The following is a 20,392-nucleotide window of genomic DNA, read 5'->3' on the forward strand; positions in this document are numbered from 1 at the left end:
GGGGTTAATGTGTGAAGACACGGGCAACAGTCGCTTCTTCTGGCTGCTGGCTGGGTGGATCACCACAGTTAAAGTGGCAACTGCCAACCTGTGGCAAGGCAGATATCCAGTGCAACTGGAGAATGGCTTCTCCACTGCAAGGTGGAAAGATGAGGGGCCTACTATCTTATTTAGCCAAACAGCTTAATGGACAATAGATGCAAAACAAATTTCATACTGGCTTGGGTGTCATACAGTTATACAGCACAGAAAAAGGCCCTTCAGCCCATCATGTCTGCGCTGGCCATCAAGCACCTATCTATTCTAATCCCATTTTCCAGCACTTGGCCTATAGCCCTGTATGCTATGGCGTTTCAAATGCTCATCTAAATACTTCTTAAATGTTGTGAGGGCTCCTGCCTCTACCACCCCCTCAGGCAGTGACTTTCAGATTCCAGCCCACCCAATGGTGACTACAGCTGGTATTGCAGTTGGCCTAGACCAGTAGCAGTGGAGGAGACCCTGGAATGGAAGTAAGTACCGTTATTCAAAAAGAGAAGAAGAGATAAACCAGGGAACTACAGGCCAGTCAGTCTAACCTCAGTGGTGGGGAAACTATTGGAAGCAATTCTGAGGGACACAATTAATCTACACTTGGAGAGGCTCTCTCTGGGTGAAAATTTTTTTCCTCAAATCCCCTGTAAACCTCCTGACCCGTACCTTAAACCTATGCCCCCTGGCTATTGACACCTCTGCTAAGGGGAAAAGTTTCTTCCTATCTATGCCCCTCATAATTTTGTCTACCTCTATCAGATCCTCCCTCAACCTTCCCTGCTCTAAGGAAAACAACCCTAGCCTATCCAGTCTCTCTTCATAGCTAAACACTCCAGCCTAGGTAACGTCCTGGTGAATCTCCTCTGCATCCTCTCCAGTGCAATCACATCTTTCCTATAGTGTGGCGACCAGAACTGCACACAGTCTCCAGCTGTGGCCTAACTAGCGTTTAATACAGCCAGTGAACCAAGGTCAATGTCCCCCATTGAGTAACCCGGACAGGGTCAGAAAATGTGCTATTGGAAGAAAAGCAAAGGGAACACTATTATCAGTATCAAAGGCCAGGAAAGTGATCACCTGGTGTCAGTTCAACTTCATAAGAAGCTCTGTGTTGGAATATGGAATGTGCGTAACATCCTTCAACTTGGCAAAGTACAGTTGCTTACAAGCAGCAGAAGTGCACTGGGAAGGTCAAGGTCACTTCATAAAACTGGAAGAATGCACCGTAGTTTACTCCGGAGGAGATGTGTGCAGCCTGTTTGGAGTAGCAGAATGCATACACAAGAGCTTGGCTGGACCCCTAATCAGATATGAACCAATCAGTGATAGGGGTCATAGTAGTGCGCCTCAATGCAATACCAAGAGACATCACTGATTTAAGCTTATGGATCTACATTGATTGCTGCTGAAGAAGATGCTGTGACAATTTATCACAATGTGTTGAAGGTGATAAAACAAACTCCAAAAAAAATACATTTTGTTAGCTATCGGTGACTTCAATGCAAAAATTGGTGTGTGGATTACTGACAGGGCTCAGACAGCAATTGGCCCATTTGGATTAGGAAAGACTAATAAAGCTGGAGAACGCCTTTGGGATTTCATGATTTGGTTCTGGCTAAGAAATGGTTTAAGCATCATCAAAGAAAGTTGTATACCTGGACCTCACCAAATGGACAAACTAAGAATCAAATTGATTACATTGCAGTAGCAAAATGATCAAGATCCCATATAAACAATTGTAAGACATATCCAGGAGCAAACTGTGACACTGATCATCATTTGTTGGTGGCGACATGGAGGTCAGAGTGGGCAGAAAGAAAAAACAGGTTTTAATGACACGACTGAATTTAGATCAGCTTAAGGATGATAAGGCAGCACAGTATGCAGTGGAAATCACCAACAGATTCGAAGCTCTACAGATGGCAGCTGACAAGAAAACACCAGAAGAGCTTTGGCAAGCCACAAAAATTGTTCTCCAGGATGTAGCAAAGGAAATGGTGGGATTTGTGCAGCCTTTGAGATGGATATCTGGCTAGACTTTTTCTGTGATTGAAGGCAAGAGAGAGGCAAAGAGGAAAAAGGATGTGGATTGTTACAAAGATTGAAAGACAGAAATTTAAAGAAAGCTGTGAGAGGATTAAGAGGAACAACTAAGGACGTGTGATGAATTAGAAGCGGAGAATCAGAAAGGCAATATACGGAAACTTTTTGAACTAGTTCAATTGATTTCGCTGAAGTTTCAACCTCGCCTGCATTGCATTCAGTCAACTTCTGACAAGAATGAAACTGAAGTGAAGAAAATTGCGGCATGATAGCGTGAATATTGTGAGTACCATTACAAGGATGATGGTGAGTTAGAATTTAAAAGCCAAGTTTAACATGAGCCTTCTCCACTTAGAGCTGAGGTACAGCAATTCATCAGGCAGCTAGCCATAAGGCCATGGCCCGGATGATATACCAGCAGAATTACTTAATATGGGAGGAGAATCGAAAGTGAACAGGATGTACAGACTACATGTGGCACTGTAAGAGACTGGTGATTGGCCAGATAGACTGACTTTACCTTTATCTCTCTTCGGAAGAAAGGTGACCTGAAACAGTGCACAAATTATCAAACAATTGCTTTGATCTCCCCCACTGCTCTGGATCCCTGGAATAGACAGAGTGAGATTGCTGATTTTTGACATGAAAGAGGAACCAGAGATCAAGTCACTAACCTTGGACTTTGCGCATTATAAGGACATCAGCAGCTAATGTACATGTGCTTTATTGATTTTGAGAAGACATTCGATTCGGTCTCACATGAGAAGCTCTGGTTGATCATGTTAGACATGGGATACTCACTACATTTAACCAACTTACTTACCAAGCTTTATCATAATCAACGAGCTAGGGTCAGAGTTGCTAGCACCCTCCCGGGTTCAAAGTCAAAAAGGGTGTTAGATAGCTGTGTCCTGTCACCATATTTATTCAACATCCAAGCATAAATAGTTGAGAGAGACACTTGATGGGTACGAAGTTGGGATATGGCAGGTGGTGAGTGGTGAGTTTTGAATCTTTGATATGCTGATGATATTCTGCGTGCAAACTCTGGAATAACTACAGGAGGTGGTGGATTGTCTTGATCAAGTTAACTGGAAATACAATCTCCTGATCAATGTCGACAAGACAAAGGTGATGATGGGTGGAAAAATCTGCAAGATTCTGATTAATGGAGTTCAACTTGAGCAGGTTGATGCCTTCATCTACCTTGGGTCATTCATCACACAAGATGCAGAGTCCACCAAAGAAATTTGGGCTAGAGTTAACAAGGGTCATGGCATTGTGAACTCACTTGAAAGAGTATGGAGCAGCCACAGCATCTCGATTACAACAAAAATTTGCTTTCTGAAAGCCCCTGAGTGCCGGTTACAATATATGGCTGTGAATGCTGGATCATCAAGCAGAGCGATGAGACACAAAGAAGAGTATTTGGGATGAAAGTCCTCATAGATATTGCTTGTTGTCATGGACAGCCAAGTGGATAAACAAGAAAGCTGGGCCAGGATTTTGCCTTCATCAGTGGGGCTCGGCGGGGGCAAGCGGGAGTGGTCGGGAAGCTGACAGCTGCCCGTGATCGGGCCACAACATCGATTTCACGCTGGCGGGCCAGTTAAGGCCCTCCTAGTGTGAAATTTGTGCTGCAGCGCTCGGCGCTGCCTGTGGTTGGGGGTGGGAGGAGGGCGAGCAGGGATCTTCGCGCATGTGCGCAGGAAAAGCTCCCTGAGGCACAGAGCTGCCTCAGGGAGATGAAGATTTAAAATCCTTTATTTTCAATTTTTTATGATGTTAAAAAACATGTCCCCTCCAGGGACATGTTAGAAATGAGTCTGAAATATTTTTATTTTCAGTGACGGATCGAAACCTCATTCCGCCCCTAATCCCTGACCGAAATATTGTGCAATGACATTGGGACGCTCGCCCAACGTCATCACGCGTCATTTTACGTTCTTTCGGGTCGAGCACACGCCTGCCTGACGAGCGGAAAATTCTGGCCCTGGTGTTAAGGGGAACATTTGAGGCAGTGCTATCAAGGAAACTCACGTATTTTGGACGTGTGATGTGAACAGGAAGGGAGTGTTTGGAAAAAGAGGTAATTCAAGGCAAAACACCTGGAAAACATGCAGAAGGAAGACCAATGATGGCACGGATGGATAATATCAGAATGTGTACTGGCCTCTTTGCGACATGCAGTGAGGGCAGTGGAGAATAGAAATCAATGGAGAAAGATTAGTTATTCTGTGGCCAACCCTCAAAACAAGACAAGACAATTAATCACACATTGAGAGAGTTAAAGTTCTTGCCACACAGATCACTAGATCTCTCAGCATTACGTTCTTCGAGGTCAGCAGAGATCGCTGTTGCTTCATTGCTGACCGCAAATTATGGGCCAGTGACTTTCAAAAGGCATGTATATGGGATTAATTGCATAGCTCTTTCCCAGGCACGATGGACCAAATGGCCTCTTCCTGTGCCCTATCACTTTGTTTTTAATAATTGGAACCTTGTTTTTAAAGCTTTAAAAGAAAACTCTGAATGGAAATTTTAATTTTTAATGTTGCGATGTAGCAAGCAGAGTGTTGGAGAACAGTCTAGTGATAAAATACTGTTAATCTCTACATAGTAGTCTGTAAGTTTCCAAGGAAATCTACTTTTGACTCTTATTGTTACTACGTATGTGATTTAGTGTTGGGAGCTAATGGAGAGATCATTGGGCATGTTAAATGGGAGTTTTTTGGAGTTTCCCTCGAAGTTTATCTCCATTTAAGAGACCATCTCAGATGCTGTAGAATGGGTCAGAATCTGATCAAAGCAGGGTCACATTATAGAATCATACTGAATTGTAGAATGGTTACAGCACAGAAGGAGGCTATTCTGCTGGTCATGTCTATGCCAACTTTCTGCAAGAGCAACACATTTAGCCCCACTGCCCTGCCTTTTCCTCGTAGCCTTGCAAATCTTTTCAGATAATAGTCGAATTACCTTTTGAAAGCCTTGAGAGAACCTGCCTCCACCACACACTCAAGCAGTGATTTGCGGGTCCTAACTACTTGCTGTGTGAAAAGGATTTTCCTGATGTCTCTGTTGCATCTCCTGCCAATTTCCTTTATCAGTGTCCCCTGGTTCTCGCTCCTTCTCCAATGGGACAGCTTCTATCTTTCTACTCTGTTCAGACCCTTCATGACTTTGAAAACCTCTACCAAATCTCCTTTTAATCTTCTCCTCCACAGAGAGTAGCCCCAACTTCTTTAATCTATCCACATAACTGAAGTTCCTCGTCCCTGGACTCATTCTCCTGAATCTTTTCTGCACCCTCTCTGATGCCTTAGGTCCCTCCTAAGGTGGGGTGCCCAGAATTGGACACAGTACTCCAGTTGAGGCGAACTAGTATTTACACAGGCTTATCATAAATGTATACATTTTGAATGACAGCCTTTGTTACAAAGACACAAAAGCCATATCTTATTTTATCTTCATGGATTTGACAGGTCAAGCGACAATAGTTGCCCTCCTTTTGACAGCAGTAAATTGAATTGTCTCATTGGCAGTGAGGGTTGGGATGATGGTTTGCTAACTGTTTGACATAGAGTGTAGAGTAGAAGGTGACTATTTACAAACATCATTTTGTGAATTATCACTGAATACGTAGCACTAATGGGTGGTGAGTCATTAGTTATGTTCTCCCCTTTGTCTTCATCCTTCACACATCATTCCTTAGCCTTGAGAATGGGCAGATTACTTTGTCCAGACATGTCAACACTTGCTTTCTCACTAATCGTAGAAGAAAATCAATAGCAGGTGTGGGGTGAGTGGCTTGCTGAATTGAAAACAAGTAATGTGTGTTTCCTCAGCGGGGAAGTGTTGCACCTCTTGAGACCTCACTAGCAACTGTATATGGAGTGAATTACAGGTATAATCCTGTATCCACAATACCACAGCTGGGTACTCCAGGGCACCTCCACAATTTACTAATGACAGCAGATGTGTAACTTGGATTGGTAACATTACATTACAGGATACTATCTGCAATTGTGGCACAATTAAGATGGAAGAACAACTTACATTCGAATACTTGGTCAAAATCATACTGGAGCAATATTCCTGCATTAATAAATCGGAGGCAAGGGACACTATTTCTTGTACCTTACAGGTAGTGCCTTAAGGCCGTGAATCTGGAGTTGGCTAAAGATGCTTTCGCACTATAATCACATCACTGTGGAATCCTAATTGATGTCATCGCACTAATGACACTTGACTCTCACTGTCAATGGTGTACAGCCGGAAGCCAGTGCCCTGTGTTCCGAGAACCAGTGATTAGGCTGGCCAAGTGTATGGTGCACCAGAACATGTTACTGTGGATGGATAGATGCATTCAAATCAAACACTTCAAAAGTATGTATTGTGCTGCCGCTTGAGTGCCTCAGTTATTAGACGGAATAATTCTTTAGCTGATATGTTGCTTTCACTCTTTTTATATATAAAACTAGGTTACCAAGAAATGTTCTGCTTTTAGCAGGATTTCTGTCCAGTATGGATAAAAATAGACAATTAGATATGCTTGTATTAAAGCTCATTTGAATCATTCATTCAGAAAACTGATCTAAGTAGGAAATGACTCAAAAATCCATTCAGCGTTAATGCCCTAGGGGCAGAGGGAGCATCTGATGAGCAGAACCTCAGGGACACAGAGTGCATGAAGTCTTTCCTCACCCACCTGTTCCTCAGCATGCCTGGGGATGTAGGACCAAGCCAGGGGCAAGTAAAACACTGTTTGCACACCTAGTTTTCTGCCTTCTTGGGATGTAACTTTGCTGTGATACTTTAACTTGGTTATTTAGTGTGCTGCTTTTACTTGCATTCTGTTGACAAAATCTAGATGTTAATTGGTACATGGTAAGCATTTTTATGATACAGGCTAGAATGCAGATACTCACTCATCAAGAATTATGCTGCAGCTGCCTCACACTAGTGAGAGCCTATGTAACCATCCTTCCTTAACATGTGTTTTATTGAAATTAAAATCATCTCTTGCCTAGCTGTAGCTCACTGCTGAGTGTGCATGCATGCATGTGCAATTTATGCTAAAGGAGTTGGTGTTTGAGCAACCGCTTTATTGTAAGTGGGACTGTTTTGGTTTCTTGTGCCATTGTATCCATATAAAAAGAGACTTAGATAAGCTCCACATCCAGTGGTATAAGTAAGCATTTGGGGAAAAGGGAGGAAAGGATTTGGTTTGCGGACAAGCATTCACCCTGCTGGGGAGATGCTGCAATGGCATTGTCAGTGGACTAGAGGCCTGAGCTAATGCTCTGGGGACTTGGGTTCAAATCCCACCAAGGCAGGTGGTGGAATTCAAATTCAGTTAATAAATCTGGAATTAAAAGCTGCTACTCAGTAATAGTGGCCATTGATTTTTATAAAAACTCATCTAGTTCACTAATGTCCTTTAAGGAAGGAAATCTGCCATCCTTTCACTTTCTGATCTACATGTGACTCCAGACCTATCAACAATGTGGTTGTGGTTGACTCTTAATTGCTCTCTGAAATGGTCTAGCAATTCACTCAGTTCAGGGGCAACTAGAGATGACAAATGGGCAAAAAATGTTGACCTTGCCAGTGATGCCCACATGCCATGAAAGAATAAATAAAGAATTGACACATCTCAGTGCCGGATTGATTTCCTGCCAACTTAATACGTGCCTCACAAAAAGAGGCAAACTGTTATGTTGAACCTGCTGATTAATGGAGGTAGTAGTTCAGTTAAATACAGTACACTCCAGGCTGTGTGAGTCTCACCCACCTCTGGGAAGTCATAAGTTTTATTTCTGGGAGGTTGTCAATCACACTTGTATGGTGACTCCTGAGCCAGGTGGAGCAGCAGCATTTTGCTAATGGATCGACCAGGGTGAGTAAAACAGTGCATTGGTTCTGCTGCCCCACTAGTTTCTGTATGAGATTCACTCTCATCTTGACCTTGGCTCTGGTGTTCTGGAGGTGTTGCTGGTAGGTCAATGTAAGGTCGAGTGATGCCAAGGTACTTGGTGTTGGATTGTGGGTGAGTTGTCGACCACTGACCTGGACATGAAGTTCTTCCCTGATCTTTGCGTTGTTCAGGTGGAAACCTGAAACACCAGTCTCGGTAGTTTTTAGTTGAAGTCTCCGTTTTCTGAAGTAGGCTTCCAGACAGCATTGATCTTCATTGAATGGTATCTCAATGTCCTGAAGTTCTTTAGCCTGGAAAGCCAGGGCCAAGATGTCAGCATATTGAAAAGAGCCATGAGTTTGTGGGAGGAAAGTCACTGGTGTATATATGTTGAAGAGAGCCATGCAAGGACTGATCCCTGTGGGAGCCCATTGTTGGGTGTGCAGGGGCAGCTGATTTGATCACCAAGGTACACACAAGGTGCTGATCATGGAGTTGATTAGTTGTAGGGTTTTCACACAGCAGATGATTTTAGAGAGTTTCAGCAGCATGCCTGTGCTCCACACTGTATCATGGGCACAGGTTAAGTCAACAATGCCAGTTCCTGCCTTTGAACTAGCCTTCCTGGAAACTGACCTGTGTGAAAACCTCTTGGCAGGGTTGGGGGGGTGGGGGTGGGTTATTGCTTCTTCCAAATGGGACTCAGTCTATTTAACAGGAGGCATTCCAAGACCTTATCTGTAATATTAAGATCAGGTGGTGGGGCAGTAACTACATGGGCCATTGAGTGGCTTCCCTCTTCCCTGGCTTGGCAGTGGCCACTATCTTAGATTAGCACCAGATGTTTGGAATTGTGCTGGGGATGTTGGCTTGGTCGCCACCTCTCTCCCTGTGATCCGATGTTCTACAGGAATTCTGGGTTGACTCCTGCTGTTTTGCCTGACCTGATGGCTGTCAGGGGACTGTCCACTTCCTCTTGTGTGTAAGGGCTTGAGAAGTCTGTCTGCTCTGGGCCAGTCTTGCACTGCATCAGGACTGTTTTTAACGTCCACTTACCTTCCCTGCTGGCAGGTATCTTTGAGTCCATTAAGAGCTGTGAGGCGACAGCATCAGTAATTGATTCTGGGCTGCTGGCGTGACTGTTGCTTGATTGCTCTCAGGTGGCGAAGGAGTTTCCTCACCTTTTGGATTGAGTGCGTGCAGTCAATCTGCTCCGTTGTTCCCTGCCATCTTATGAAGTGTACTTCATAAAAGGACTTCAGGAGGCCTATTGGCACACTGGGGTATTCATTTTCTCTGTTCTTCTAGGAGCCATTCACTTTCCAGGATCCAGCAGGGGATGAAACTTTTTCTGAAGCCCTGGGGAACAATTTTGAGATGTCCGCCAGTGTGAGAAATCGAGTAAAGTGGTTATAGTTTTCAGGGAGGGGTGGGTGGTGGTGATTTTTAAGTATTTGCTGTTGGCATCCCAGTTGTCTTTCTACAGATTTCAGTGTGATTTTGGCTTTTGAGTTAATGGATGTTAGTTTGAGGCTGATGCGAATAAGGGTCGGGCAGTGTTGAGGGAAGATGGGCAGCACTTGTCGGGAGTTCATCAGCAGTTGGCCTATGTTGTCACGTGTCGTGAAGCAAAGATCAGGTGAATAGCTTTTCTTCCACCTAGCGGAATGGAATGTGCCATGCTGCTTTGCACTGAACACACGTTTTAGGTGATGCACAGAGGCCCAGCCTGACAGTTATACTCCTGCAGTGTTGTTGTTGAGGTACCCCCACATTTGCTGTTGGCTGTTGAAGCCACTTCTGTAGATGCATGAATATACTGAAGGCTGTATTACGATATTGAGCTGTTTGGTGGCTTGTAGACATTTATTATGGCCAGCTTACCTACTTTGTGATGGAGTAGGTGTCATCTGATTTTGGGTCTTCTGCGTTTTTGATTAGGCTTCCTTGCTGTAGGTGGCTAGACTGTATGCTGTGTTATCCCTGCTTACAATGAATTGGTACCTGGGAATGTGGGCTTGACTGTTGGAATGGTCCGCGAGGTTTGTTTCTTACAGACTATGTGGGCTATGTCCACACTCCTGTCAGAGAGTTTTTTGCGAGTAGTACGTTTCGCCCAGGATAGACCTTCAGCATTGAGGCTTCTTAACAACATTAGTTTGTAGGTTTTCAGGTTGGAAAACTTAGTTTAATAGGAGGACCACATGAAGGTTGCTGTCTCCTTCCGAGTACAGCAGTGACTGGACGTACTGTATCTTACTTTCTAGAGGTTTGGGTGGTGGGTTGGGTATATTTAAAATTGAATGGCATGGAATTCTCTCCTTGAATTAGACGGCCTCAGGAATCCAATGGCAAAGTGTGACGTAATCCACTTCAATATGAAAAATAGAAAAGTGGAATATTTCTTTGCATGATGGGAGACTGGGAAATGTTTGCATTCAGAGGGATCTGGGTGTCTTTGTACATGAATCACAGAAAATTAATATGCAGGTACACAAGCTATTAGGAAGGCAAATGGTTTATTGGCTTTTGGTTACAAAGGGATTGGGAAAAAAAAGAGTGAAAAAGTCCTACTATAATTGTGTAGGGCAATGGTGAGGCCACATCTGGAATACAGTGCTGCTTTGGTCTCCTTACCTAAGGAAGAATATACTTGCCCTACAAGGAGTGTAGCAAAGATTTATTAGACTGGTTTCTGGGATGAAGGGATTGTCCTCAGAAGCTCCAAAATATCGAGTAGATTAGGCCTATAATCCCTGGCATTTACAAGAACGAGAAGTGATCTAATATAAGGTATATGGGTCAAAATCCTGGAACTCCCTCCCTAACAGCACTCTGCGTGTACCTACACCACAGGGACTGCAGCGGTTCAAGAAGGCAGCTCACCACCACCTTCTCAAGGGCATTTAGGGATGAGCAATAAATGCTGGCCCAGCCAGCAAAGCCCACATCCCGTGAATGAATAAAAAAATACTTAACAGGTTTGACAGGGTAGATGCTGAAAAGATGATTCTGCTGGCTGGAAATCTAGAAAAGGAGTCACAGCCTCAGAATGAGGGATAAAAGCAAAATACTGCGGATGCTGGAAATCTGAAACAAAAACAAAAATTGCTGGAAAAACTCAGCAGGCCTGACAGCGTCTGTGGAGAGAAAGACAGAGTTAACGTTTCGAGTCCTTACGGCTCTTCTTCAGAATAAGGGGTTGACCATTTAAAACTGAGAAGAGGAGAAACTTCTTCACTCTGAGGGTTGTGAATCTTTGGAATTCTCTACCCCAGACGGTGGATGCTCAGTCATTGAGTATATTTAAAAGGGAGATTGATAGATTTTTGGTTACTGAGGGAATTCAGGGATATGATCTACCATGGAAAGGTGGAATTGAGGTAGAAGATCAACCATGAAAGACTTGAAAGGCCAAATGGCCTACTCCAGCTCTTTAAGGTCTTTGCTTACCTGGAATAGACTGTTAACCTTCTGAGCACCAAAGCCTTGTACCTATGCCTCTTGCAAGGGTGTGGGATCAGCTAAAACAACTTTCTGCAAACTTGTGCCAAATGTTTGATTACGGCCTTGATTTAGTTGTTAAAATAAGACTTCGGCCCTCACAGGGTTGCTGATATTGTACCACCATTTTCTAGTGGAGACAAATATTTCCGTTTTTGATTTTGCGTGTGTAGTGAGAGGTTGCTCCCAGCTTCCTGTCAATACCAATATAATTGGCCACCAGATGTGCAAGAGTAGCTAGGACTGAGTTACATGGAAGCTCTTATTTTCCACTGCTTTAGCATAGGGATGCAGATCGTATCCACTTGGTGCCACTCAGACAGCATGGCCAAGATCAGGAACTTGCACTGTGTGGAACTGCTAATGCAAGGATCAGGTGCAGCACATTGGAAGATCGGTGTACTTCACTCTCTGCTTGCTGTATATGGAATTTTCAATTAATGTTTCTGTAATCCCACCATTCCTTGTTATGTGATATGATTTAAGACTCCTGCCAACGGTCCACATCATTGGCTTGCAGTTGAAATGTATTCTTTCACCATTCTAATGTTGTCTAAGAAGTGCAACACAAAGCATTAATCTCACTCATTTAAAAAAAAACACTGAGGTTGAGTTTGCATCAGAAGCAATATTCCCTTTGAATAAACCTGTGCCTTACCAGACCTATGTTGCACTAGTCAAAAGGGATGCAAAATCCATGAAATGACCAGAGTGTGTGCTGTAAACTTTGAAAGTGCTTGCTTTGCCCACAGTGAGGGTCTTCTCCAAATTTTAACCCAGAAGAAAATGTGGCTGATCAGTGGAGCGTGTGATGACTTCCTGGCTTCAGTTGGGTAGGGTAGAAGAAGAGCGATAAGAATCCTGGCACTTCATACTGTTGGTTGGGAAAATCACAAGCTAAGTCACACTGGGCTTCTCGACGAATCTTTCAGTAGCTAACTCACAATATCGGCCTGTGAGCAGGTTGGCTTCTTGGTTCTTTCATGAGGGAAACAGTAGGAGATAGTGGAATACCTGAGAAGAAATAAAAGATTAAATTGTTGGTAATATTCATCTTATTAAGCAGAAATAATAAGTTTCCATGCCAAAATAGAGATGCATAAAAAAAACCTGACCAAGGGCAGGTAAATGTCTAGTGACAGTGCTCACGTTCAGCGAGGGTCTATGTTGTTTTAATCAGGAAATTTATGTAAAACACAATGTATTATTCTTCTAGACAAAGCATAGGTGTTTGTTCTTTTTAAGCCAATAAGGTCTAATTGGTAAGTGAATACCGGCCGATGCGTCAAGACCTTAGTTACTAATCAGCTAGCAGATTATTGCTCTGACTTTGTTTTTCGGACAGGCTGATTAAAAGCCTGAAAACTTGGGCCTCCAGTATCTTGTATTCCTGGAAAGTTTTTCTATACATTGCAAATGTCTGCTGCATCAAGTTGTGATATGGAAATTGGCATCAGATGGTGTGTGATGTCTGAAGTGTGGTGCACAGGAAATGTTATAATATACCAGCAGATCTGCGGTATTGCTCACGGTTAGTAGGAAGAGGATGTGTTTTATAAAGTGTTGTCAGGGAAGTTGTAACAGGAAGTAATATAGAGAAGGAGCCTCTTTCCTGCTTGTGCATCCTCCTCTCTCCGCCTCCCACTCCCCATCGCTCTTCAGTTGAAAAGCTTATGTGTTTGTCTGCTGGATGAACAGTGCAATGGTTATTAACTAAAAGATTGTCTTGTGAGGCTGGGTTTGCAAGGAGGGCACTGCACTCAAATGTTCAGAGCAGTAGACAGAAGCAGCTTGACATTTTTCTCAATTGATGAATATGAAGGGTTAGTAATTAACCTGTGGGATCAGTGTGTCAGTTACCACCTTTTTCTGCTGCAGGTTTCAGCCATGCCTCAGAGCTCTGGCAGTCACAGCCATACTCCAGCTGTACACAGTGGGCACCATCACACTGCATCAGTTCAGCCTCATGGACAGCAGGTGGTACCCCAGAGCCATGCCCATCCTCCAGGAGCACCAGCCACACCGGTCCAAGGACAGCAGCAGTTCCAGAGGCTAAAGGTGAGCGCTCATTACCACAGCAGGGCTGATTTTTTAAAACAAAAATCTGATTTCAAAGTTTTTGTTGGAGTTTTAAAAAAAAACTTTTATACCTACCACTCAAAATTTGAAATGGATAAATTCCATTTTTTCTCCTATAATTTGCAGTTATAGTGCATCCCACAAAGTCATGTCCACAGATTTTTTTTTTCTCTCTGCCCAACTTAATTGCACACATCTGTCATTTGGATTTACTTGCAGTGAAGAGAACCATTTGTGTCTGCCTGTCACAGGCTGAAAGGTCAAAGATGGTAATGAGTTTTTAATCCAGTTCAGCAAGACTGCTAATGTTAGGAATTACAGATTTATTCCACCTTTGTAACAAGGCCTGAGTACCTGTATAGTTAATGTGTATGACAAGGAAGTAACATATCAGTAATGTAATGTGTTGGTAACTAGAGAGCATAAATTTCAGATCATCATTTAAAGAGCAAAGAAAGAGGCTAGGAAGTTTTTCTTTTAACATGGAGAGAGTTAGCAAGTGGAATTCTCTACTGGACTCTGATTAATATTTGGAAAAAATCATGTAAAAGGGTATGGGAAAAGGGTTGAAATGGATGGCTCCTACAGAGAGTGGGCTAAGTGGGCTGAATGGCTGCCTTTAACATCATAAGGTTTCGTCAAAGGGTTCAGATGACAGCATAAACCATAGGAGTGCAGGGAAAACAATCTACCAACATTATCTGAAACTCTAAACTATATAATATTGTGGGGATGAAGTTTGTAGGTGCAGGTTAATTCTGCTTTATTCTGCCCTGAGTTGCTGACACGATAGTTGGCTGACTGTGATTGGCCTAGTAATTCAAGCTGTAGAACTGTTAGCTTTTGTATCATTGCATGGAGCATGTTCTTTTTATAGAATAATAATATTGCTGCACTTTCTCTACAATATTGTACCCTCAAAATAAGTTTCTGAATTAATATAAGATCTGTTCCGCTAGTTTTTCTTGAAACCTGTGGCTATGTCTGTGATATGTTAATGTTATATTGTACCAGACTTGTGTTACTCTCTTCTTACCATGATAACATCTTTTTGATTGCTTGTATCAACCTTTCAAAAAAAGAAATAAATTGAGGACCCATCCTATCTTCCCCATATTGCCTGTTCTGTGAGGATTAGTTATGTAGAGGTATGCTGTCTTTCTGGTGTGTCAGTGTTGCAGACTCTCCTTATTTCTCAGTTTTATTGCCTCATGTTGTTCTTGTAGTTTTTAAGTTTACACAGACTCTCTCTCTGTCTCTCTATCATTGTCATTCATATAGTTTCTTGCCAATTTAATTCTAACTTACATTACAGAAGATACTACTTCAAAAGTAGTTCAGTTATTATAAAGTGTATTAGGGCATTCTGTGAATGCAATAAGATGCTGTATAAATGCAGGTTTTCTTTTTCTTCTTTTATTTCTGTCTCTCTCTCTATCTCTTTCTTTTCACACTGTCTTCCTTTCACCCCCTTACTCTCTGTTCTGCTCTTTCTTCACATTCTTTTACACTCTTTCTCCAACTTTGATTAGAGAAATGTAGCAGTGTGAAACTGGGCAACTTGGTACAGCAGACATCTTAGAAAACAATCCTGTGAAAATGCAATCAAAGATTGTGTGATAAGGTATCTGTTGCACTTCACCAACATTACAACTTTATCCATTGGAGCACAATCTGTCATATGCCCTCCCTATAATGTCAGCTGCCGATACCAGTATTTCTTTATGACCTTGTGGTATGCCTTTCTGATATTGTCATTTTGTATTTCTGGTTCTGATATTGCTTAATGCAGTGATATATTAACATCTCATGTTGCATTCATAGTTGAAATATTACTTATTGGTACTCTCATGTTGCTATCCACAGTCTGTTGTTTAACAGTGCTGTTGTGTTGCCATGGCAATGTTGCTTTCGAGTACTATTGCATTACTTGCCATGTGATGGTGTTGTTCCACAATGCTGTGTTGCATAATAGCCCCAGTGCTGTTGCTAATGTAGAGTATAAGTTTGACATTAGCAATAATGCAGTATGCTGTATTTCTTGCAATGCCCTGCATGGTATCTGGTAATGGTAATTAACCATAGTCCATGAGGGACCATAGGCATTTCTCTAACAAGTGGTTACATAGCATGAGTGGCGCAACTCCACATCAAGCATGGGACAAGGCAAGGAGGTAGCCCTCCATAGATTATCATAGCCGGTACAGGGATTGAACCCGTGCTGTTGGCATCATTCTGCACCATACTCTAGCCATCTAGCCAGCTGAGCTATCTGACACCACACCACCCCCCCCCCAACTCCCCCTCTCTACAATGTCCTGCATGAATGTTAATTTTTCACTATGATTTTGAATTGATTGTTCTGAGGGTATTTATCACCTATTGCCCTTTTCACTCTTTAGTTTGAAGTTATTGTCCTAAAAAGATGTTTTTGCAGCACTATCAAACTGCTGTCCCTTTTTTGCCTTCTATTTTGTCAGGTTGAAGATGCTTTGTCCTATCTTGACCAGGTGAAACTACAGTTTGGAAACCAGCCCCAGGTTTACAATGACTTTCTTGACATCATGAAGGAGTTCAAATCTCAGAGGTAGGGTACAGGGAGATTCTTTCTCCTTGTCTGTACCATATTAATGGGCGTATAGGCTGACTCAACTGATAACGATTTTTTTTTGTGCTTTAAGAGAATTGTGACCTATATGTCAATTAATGGAGCAATCTTAAGAGTAATTACAGTACAGAAGGAGGCCATTCAGTCCATACCGTAGAGCAATCCAGTCACTCCTATGTCCCCATTCTATCCCTGTAGCCCTCGGTTTTATTTTCCTCAAGTGCCTATCTAGCTTCCTTTTGAAATAATTGATTGCCTGCACTTCCACCAATCCCGTAGGTGGTGAGTTTCAGGTCATTACCATTTGTTGTGTAAAAGGGCTCTTCCTTACATCCCCCTGTATCTTTTGCCAAAACCTTAAAACTTTGTCCCCTGGACCTTGTACTATCATCCAATGGGAAAAGCTTTTCTTTGTTTACCTTATCTAAACCGGCCATAATCTTGCACATAACCTCTTCTGCTCCAAGGAGAACAACCCCAGTTTCTCCAACCTAACCTTGTAGCTAAATTCCTCACCTGCACCCTCGTGAGCACTTTCATATCCTTCCTAAAGTATGGTGACCAGAACTGAACTAGGCCTAACCAGAGTTTTATACAGATTTACAGAATTTCTCTGCTTACTCTATGAAGCCCAAGTCCCATATGTTTTTGCTAACAACTCTCACAATATGTCCTGCCACCTTTAAAAGACCTAGATACATTAACCATCAGGTTCCCCCTTCCACTTTGGCCAGGATTTTGTCAGGGCAGCAGTGGCCTCACCCATTGACTGGAAAGTTGGAGCAACCCTGCCTTGGCCGTTTCAGGACATCCAATTGGATTTTATGTCCGTCAGGCAGCTAATAAGCTGCCGCTGGGGCTCCTGTTTCTTTAAGGGACGAAATCCCTCCTCCAAGCGCTGCTGGCCATTTGGAGGGCTGACAGCTCTTGAGTCCCACCAGGGGTGGAGGCCATTGCTGAGACGGCACCCAGCCAGAGAAGCAGCGTGGACGTTGCCCTTGGACTAAGGTAAGTGGGGATTGGGTCGCTGGGGTCAGTTAGACATGCCTTAGCAAGGGAGGGGAAGGGGTGGTTGGTGAGGGTGCAAACGTGGGGTATTGGTATTCGACTGTGGGGGTGGCCATTGCCAATGTGTGGAATCCCTCTGTGGGCTAGGCTTTACCTGGCGGTGTCTCTACATGGCAGAGGGTTCAGTTGCTGCTGGTAAAGTGCCAGCAGCGACAGGAAGAGGCCCTAAATTGGTCACTTCAGGGCCTCGGTTGGCCTCTGGATGGGAGAGCCACTTGCCACCTTCCCTACTGCTGGCAAGATGTCACGGTGGCAGGCATGCCACCTCTGGCTCTCCCTCCTGATATTTTGGCTGTCCCTCCCATCTCCTAGACTGTTCCTTGAGGCCCTGTAAAATCCTGGACTTTAGAACCGTGCCATTCCATTGATATTGCCTCTCCCTATCCCTGCCAAATTACATCACTTCACACCTTTTTTTATATTAAATTCCACCCATTCTGCCAGTCTATCTCTGTCCTGTTGCAGTTGATTGGTATCACCCTTACTTTCTACTGTACCTCTGGAGTTTGGTATCAAAATGTTGAACTTTTACTCTGTGTTCCAACATCTAAGTCATTTACATATTGCAAAAACAGCAGTGGCCCTAACGCTGAACCATGGGGAGCAGCACCCTGCCATCCTCCAGTCTGAAAAACAACCACATTACATGACCCCTTTTATCCAAGCTGACACTGACCCTTCTATTGCCTGATCCTCAATGTTGTTAACCAGTCTTTTATATGGAACTTTGTCAAACGCTTTCTTCAAATCCAAATAGTTAACATTCACTGCATTCCTTTCATCAACCTTCTTTGGTACTTCATTAAAAAATTCAGTTAGATTAGTCAAACACAATTTGCCTTTTCCAAATCTGTGCTCGCTCTCCTTAATTAACCCAAACCTATACACTGACTATTAATTTTTTTCCCTTCTTAGTGTTGCTAAAACCTTATCTACCATTTATGCTAAACTGACCTATAGATACCAGGAATGTTCTTAGGCCCTTCTTGAGTAAGGGTGTCACGTTTACCACTTTTCAATCCACTGGCACCTCCCCCATATCTAGGGAAGATTGGAAGATTATGGCAAGACCTTCTCCTATCTCCACCCCCACTTCTCTTAGCAGCCTGGGTTGTGAACTACCCAGACCATGTGACTTATCAACTCTAAAGCATAGGCAGCCATTCCAATAGGTCCTTCTGATCAATTTTCACCCCATACATTATTATTAGCTAGTGATATTTTGTCAGCTTCCTTTTCCTTAGTAAACACTGATAGTAAACACTGTGTCTCAAAACATCACTTTCTTTGTCTCTAATAGATCCCATTCCACCTCTAACTACCTGCTTACTATTAAGATTTTTGGGTTGCCTTTTATATTAACTGCCATTCTGTTCTTATTCTTTTTCACATTTGCATTTTCTTCTTCACTTCCCTTTCACCTTATTGCATTTGGCCTGGTTCTTGCTTGAAGCATTCACAGGCATGCATCATACACCTCCTTATTTTGCTTCATCATATCCTCTATCTCCCTCATTGGTCAAGGAGCCCTGTTTTGATTTCCCTGCCTTTCCCTCTTGTAGGAATATACTTAGCCATATCTGAAACATCTCTTCCTTAAAGATCACCCATTGCTGTATTATAGTTTTTCCAGTCAGTCTTTGGTTCTGCTTTACTCTGGCTAGATCTCCTCTCCTCCTATTGCAGTTAGCCCCCTTCCAATTTAGAAATATTAAATTAGCTTGTTCCTTGCTCTTCTCCATTACTGATATAAATCTTATGATACAATAATGATTTTTACCCAAGTGTTCCACTGCAGACACTTGGTCCATTTGGCCCACCTTATTCCTCAGCAACAGATCCAGCAATGCCTCATTCCTAGTTCGATCAAGAACATACTGGTCAAGAGACTTCTCCTGAACACATTTCAGGAATTCCTCACCCTCCTTTCCCTTTACTCTAACATTATCCCAATTGATATTTTGATAATTAAAGTCTCCCAATATCACCACTCAATAGTTCTTTGTGATTTCCTTTTCTCTGTGTCTCTCCGTCTGTCTCTTTCTCTCTTGCTCGTCTCAACTCTAAACAAATGGATTCTGTCCATGTCTCCCCAAGGCTATTCTCTCTTTCCAACATTACAATATCTTCCCTTATCAGTGCTATCAATCCATCTCTCTTCCCTCTCTTTACTGAACACTTTATATGTAGGAATATTAAGCACCCAGTTCTTCTTTTTAGGCCATTTTTCCATTATTGCCACTATATCGTATTATCAAACAGGTATTTGTGCTTATAGCTCACCAACCTTATTCACCATGGTTTGCATGTTTACATACATGCATTTTAAACCTATGATTGTATTCCTTGTGGTCCTTAGTCTGGTTCTATCTAATATGGTATTACTTTCTTCTCTAGTATTATCCAAAACTCTTATTCCTTTAGGCCTTGGTTCTTCTTTCCTACTTCGATATTCCGATGCACCCCATCCACCCCCTCCACTTCCAATTTAGTTAAAACCCTCCCCAACCATATTAGTGAACCTGCTCACGAGGACATAGGCCCAGTTCTGTTGAGGTGTAACCCTTCCCTTTTGGGACCAGAACTGATCTTAATGCCTCAAGAATCTGAAGCCCTCCTTGAGCCAAGCATTGTTCTTCCTGACCTTCCTATTTTTATTTTTGCTGGCCTCTGCTTGTCCCCCTAACTATGGAACGTCCTATAATTCCTGTATTTCTACACTGCTGTTTCTTCCCTTGCCCATTGGTGCCATGGCCTGGATTGCACTCCTTCAAGATATTTTCACTCCCAGCAGTTTCCAATGCTGAGTACCTACTTGAGAGTGACACACACCTCGAAGACTCCTGCAGTTCCTGCCTCTTTCTATTCTACTGGATGGCTACCCACCTACTATCCTGAATTCTCTATGCCTGTAGATTGGCCACTTCCTGGAAACTATGATCCAGGGAACTCTCAGCCTTCTTGATGCTCTGTGACTCCAGCCTTCTCTCAAGCCAGGACACCCTGAACCTGAGCTCAAACAGCTGGAGACATTTCTTACACAATTGGTCCCCCAAGATACATGAAGTGTCCTGAAGTTCCCACGTGGCGCTGGAATTTCAAGCAACAGGTCTCAGCAGCCCATATATGATCTAAAA

At 42.9% G+C, this 20,392-nt stretch overlaps 1 protein-coding gene across 5 annotated transcripts in view; it reads left to right on the plus strand.

Annotated features, from left to right (window-relative positions):
* Window positions 1–20,392, plus strand: part of sin3aa (SIN3 transcription regulator family member Aa) — a 133,755-nt gene that overhangs the window by 48,296 nt on the left and 65,067 nt on the right. For 4 of the 5 annotated variants that reach the window (XM_041178345.1, XM_041178344.1, XM_041178346.1 and 1 more), the window contains 2 exons: window positions 13,379–13,558; window positions 16,060–16,166. In XM_041178345.1, the coding sequence (XP_041034279.1) occupies window positions 13,379–13,558; window positions 16,060–16,166 (287 nt within the window). Of the gene's footprint in view, window positions 1–6,223; window positions 6,466–13,378; window positions 13,559–16,059; window positions 16,167–20,392 lie in introns of all 5 variants that reach the window. The other variant, XM_041178347.1, reaches the window with a different exon arrangement.

Source organism: Carcharodon carcharias, chromosome 32 (genome assembly GCF_017639515.1).
Source record: "Carcharodon carcharias isolate sCarCar2 chromosome 32, sCarCar2.pri, whole genome shotgun sequence".
Taxonomy (NCBI): domain Eukaryota; kingdom Metazoa; phylum Chordata; class Chondrichthyes; order Lamniformes; family Lamnidae; genus Carcharodon; species Carcharodon carcharias.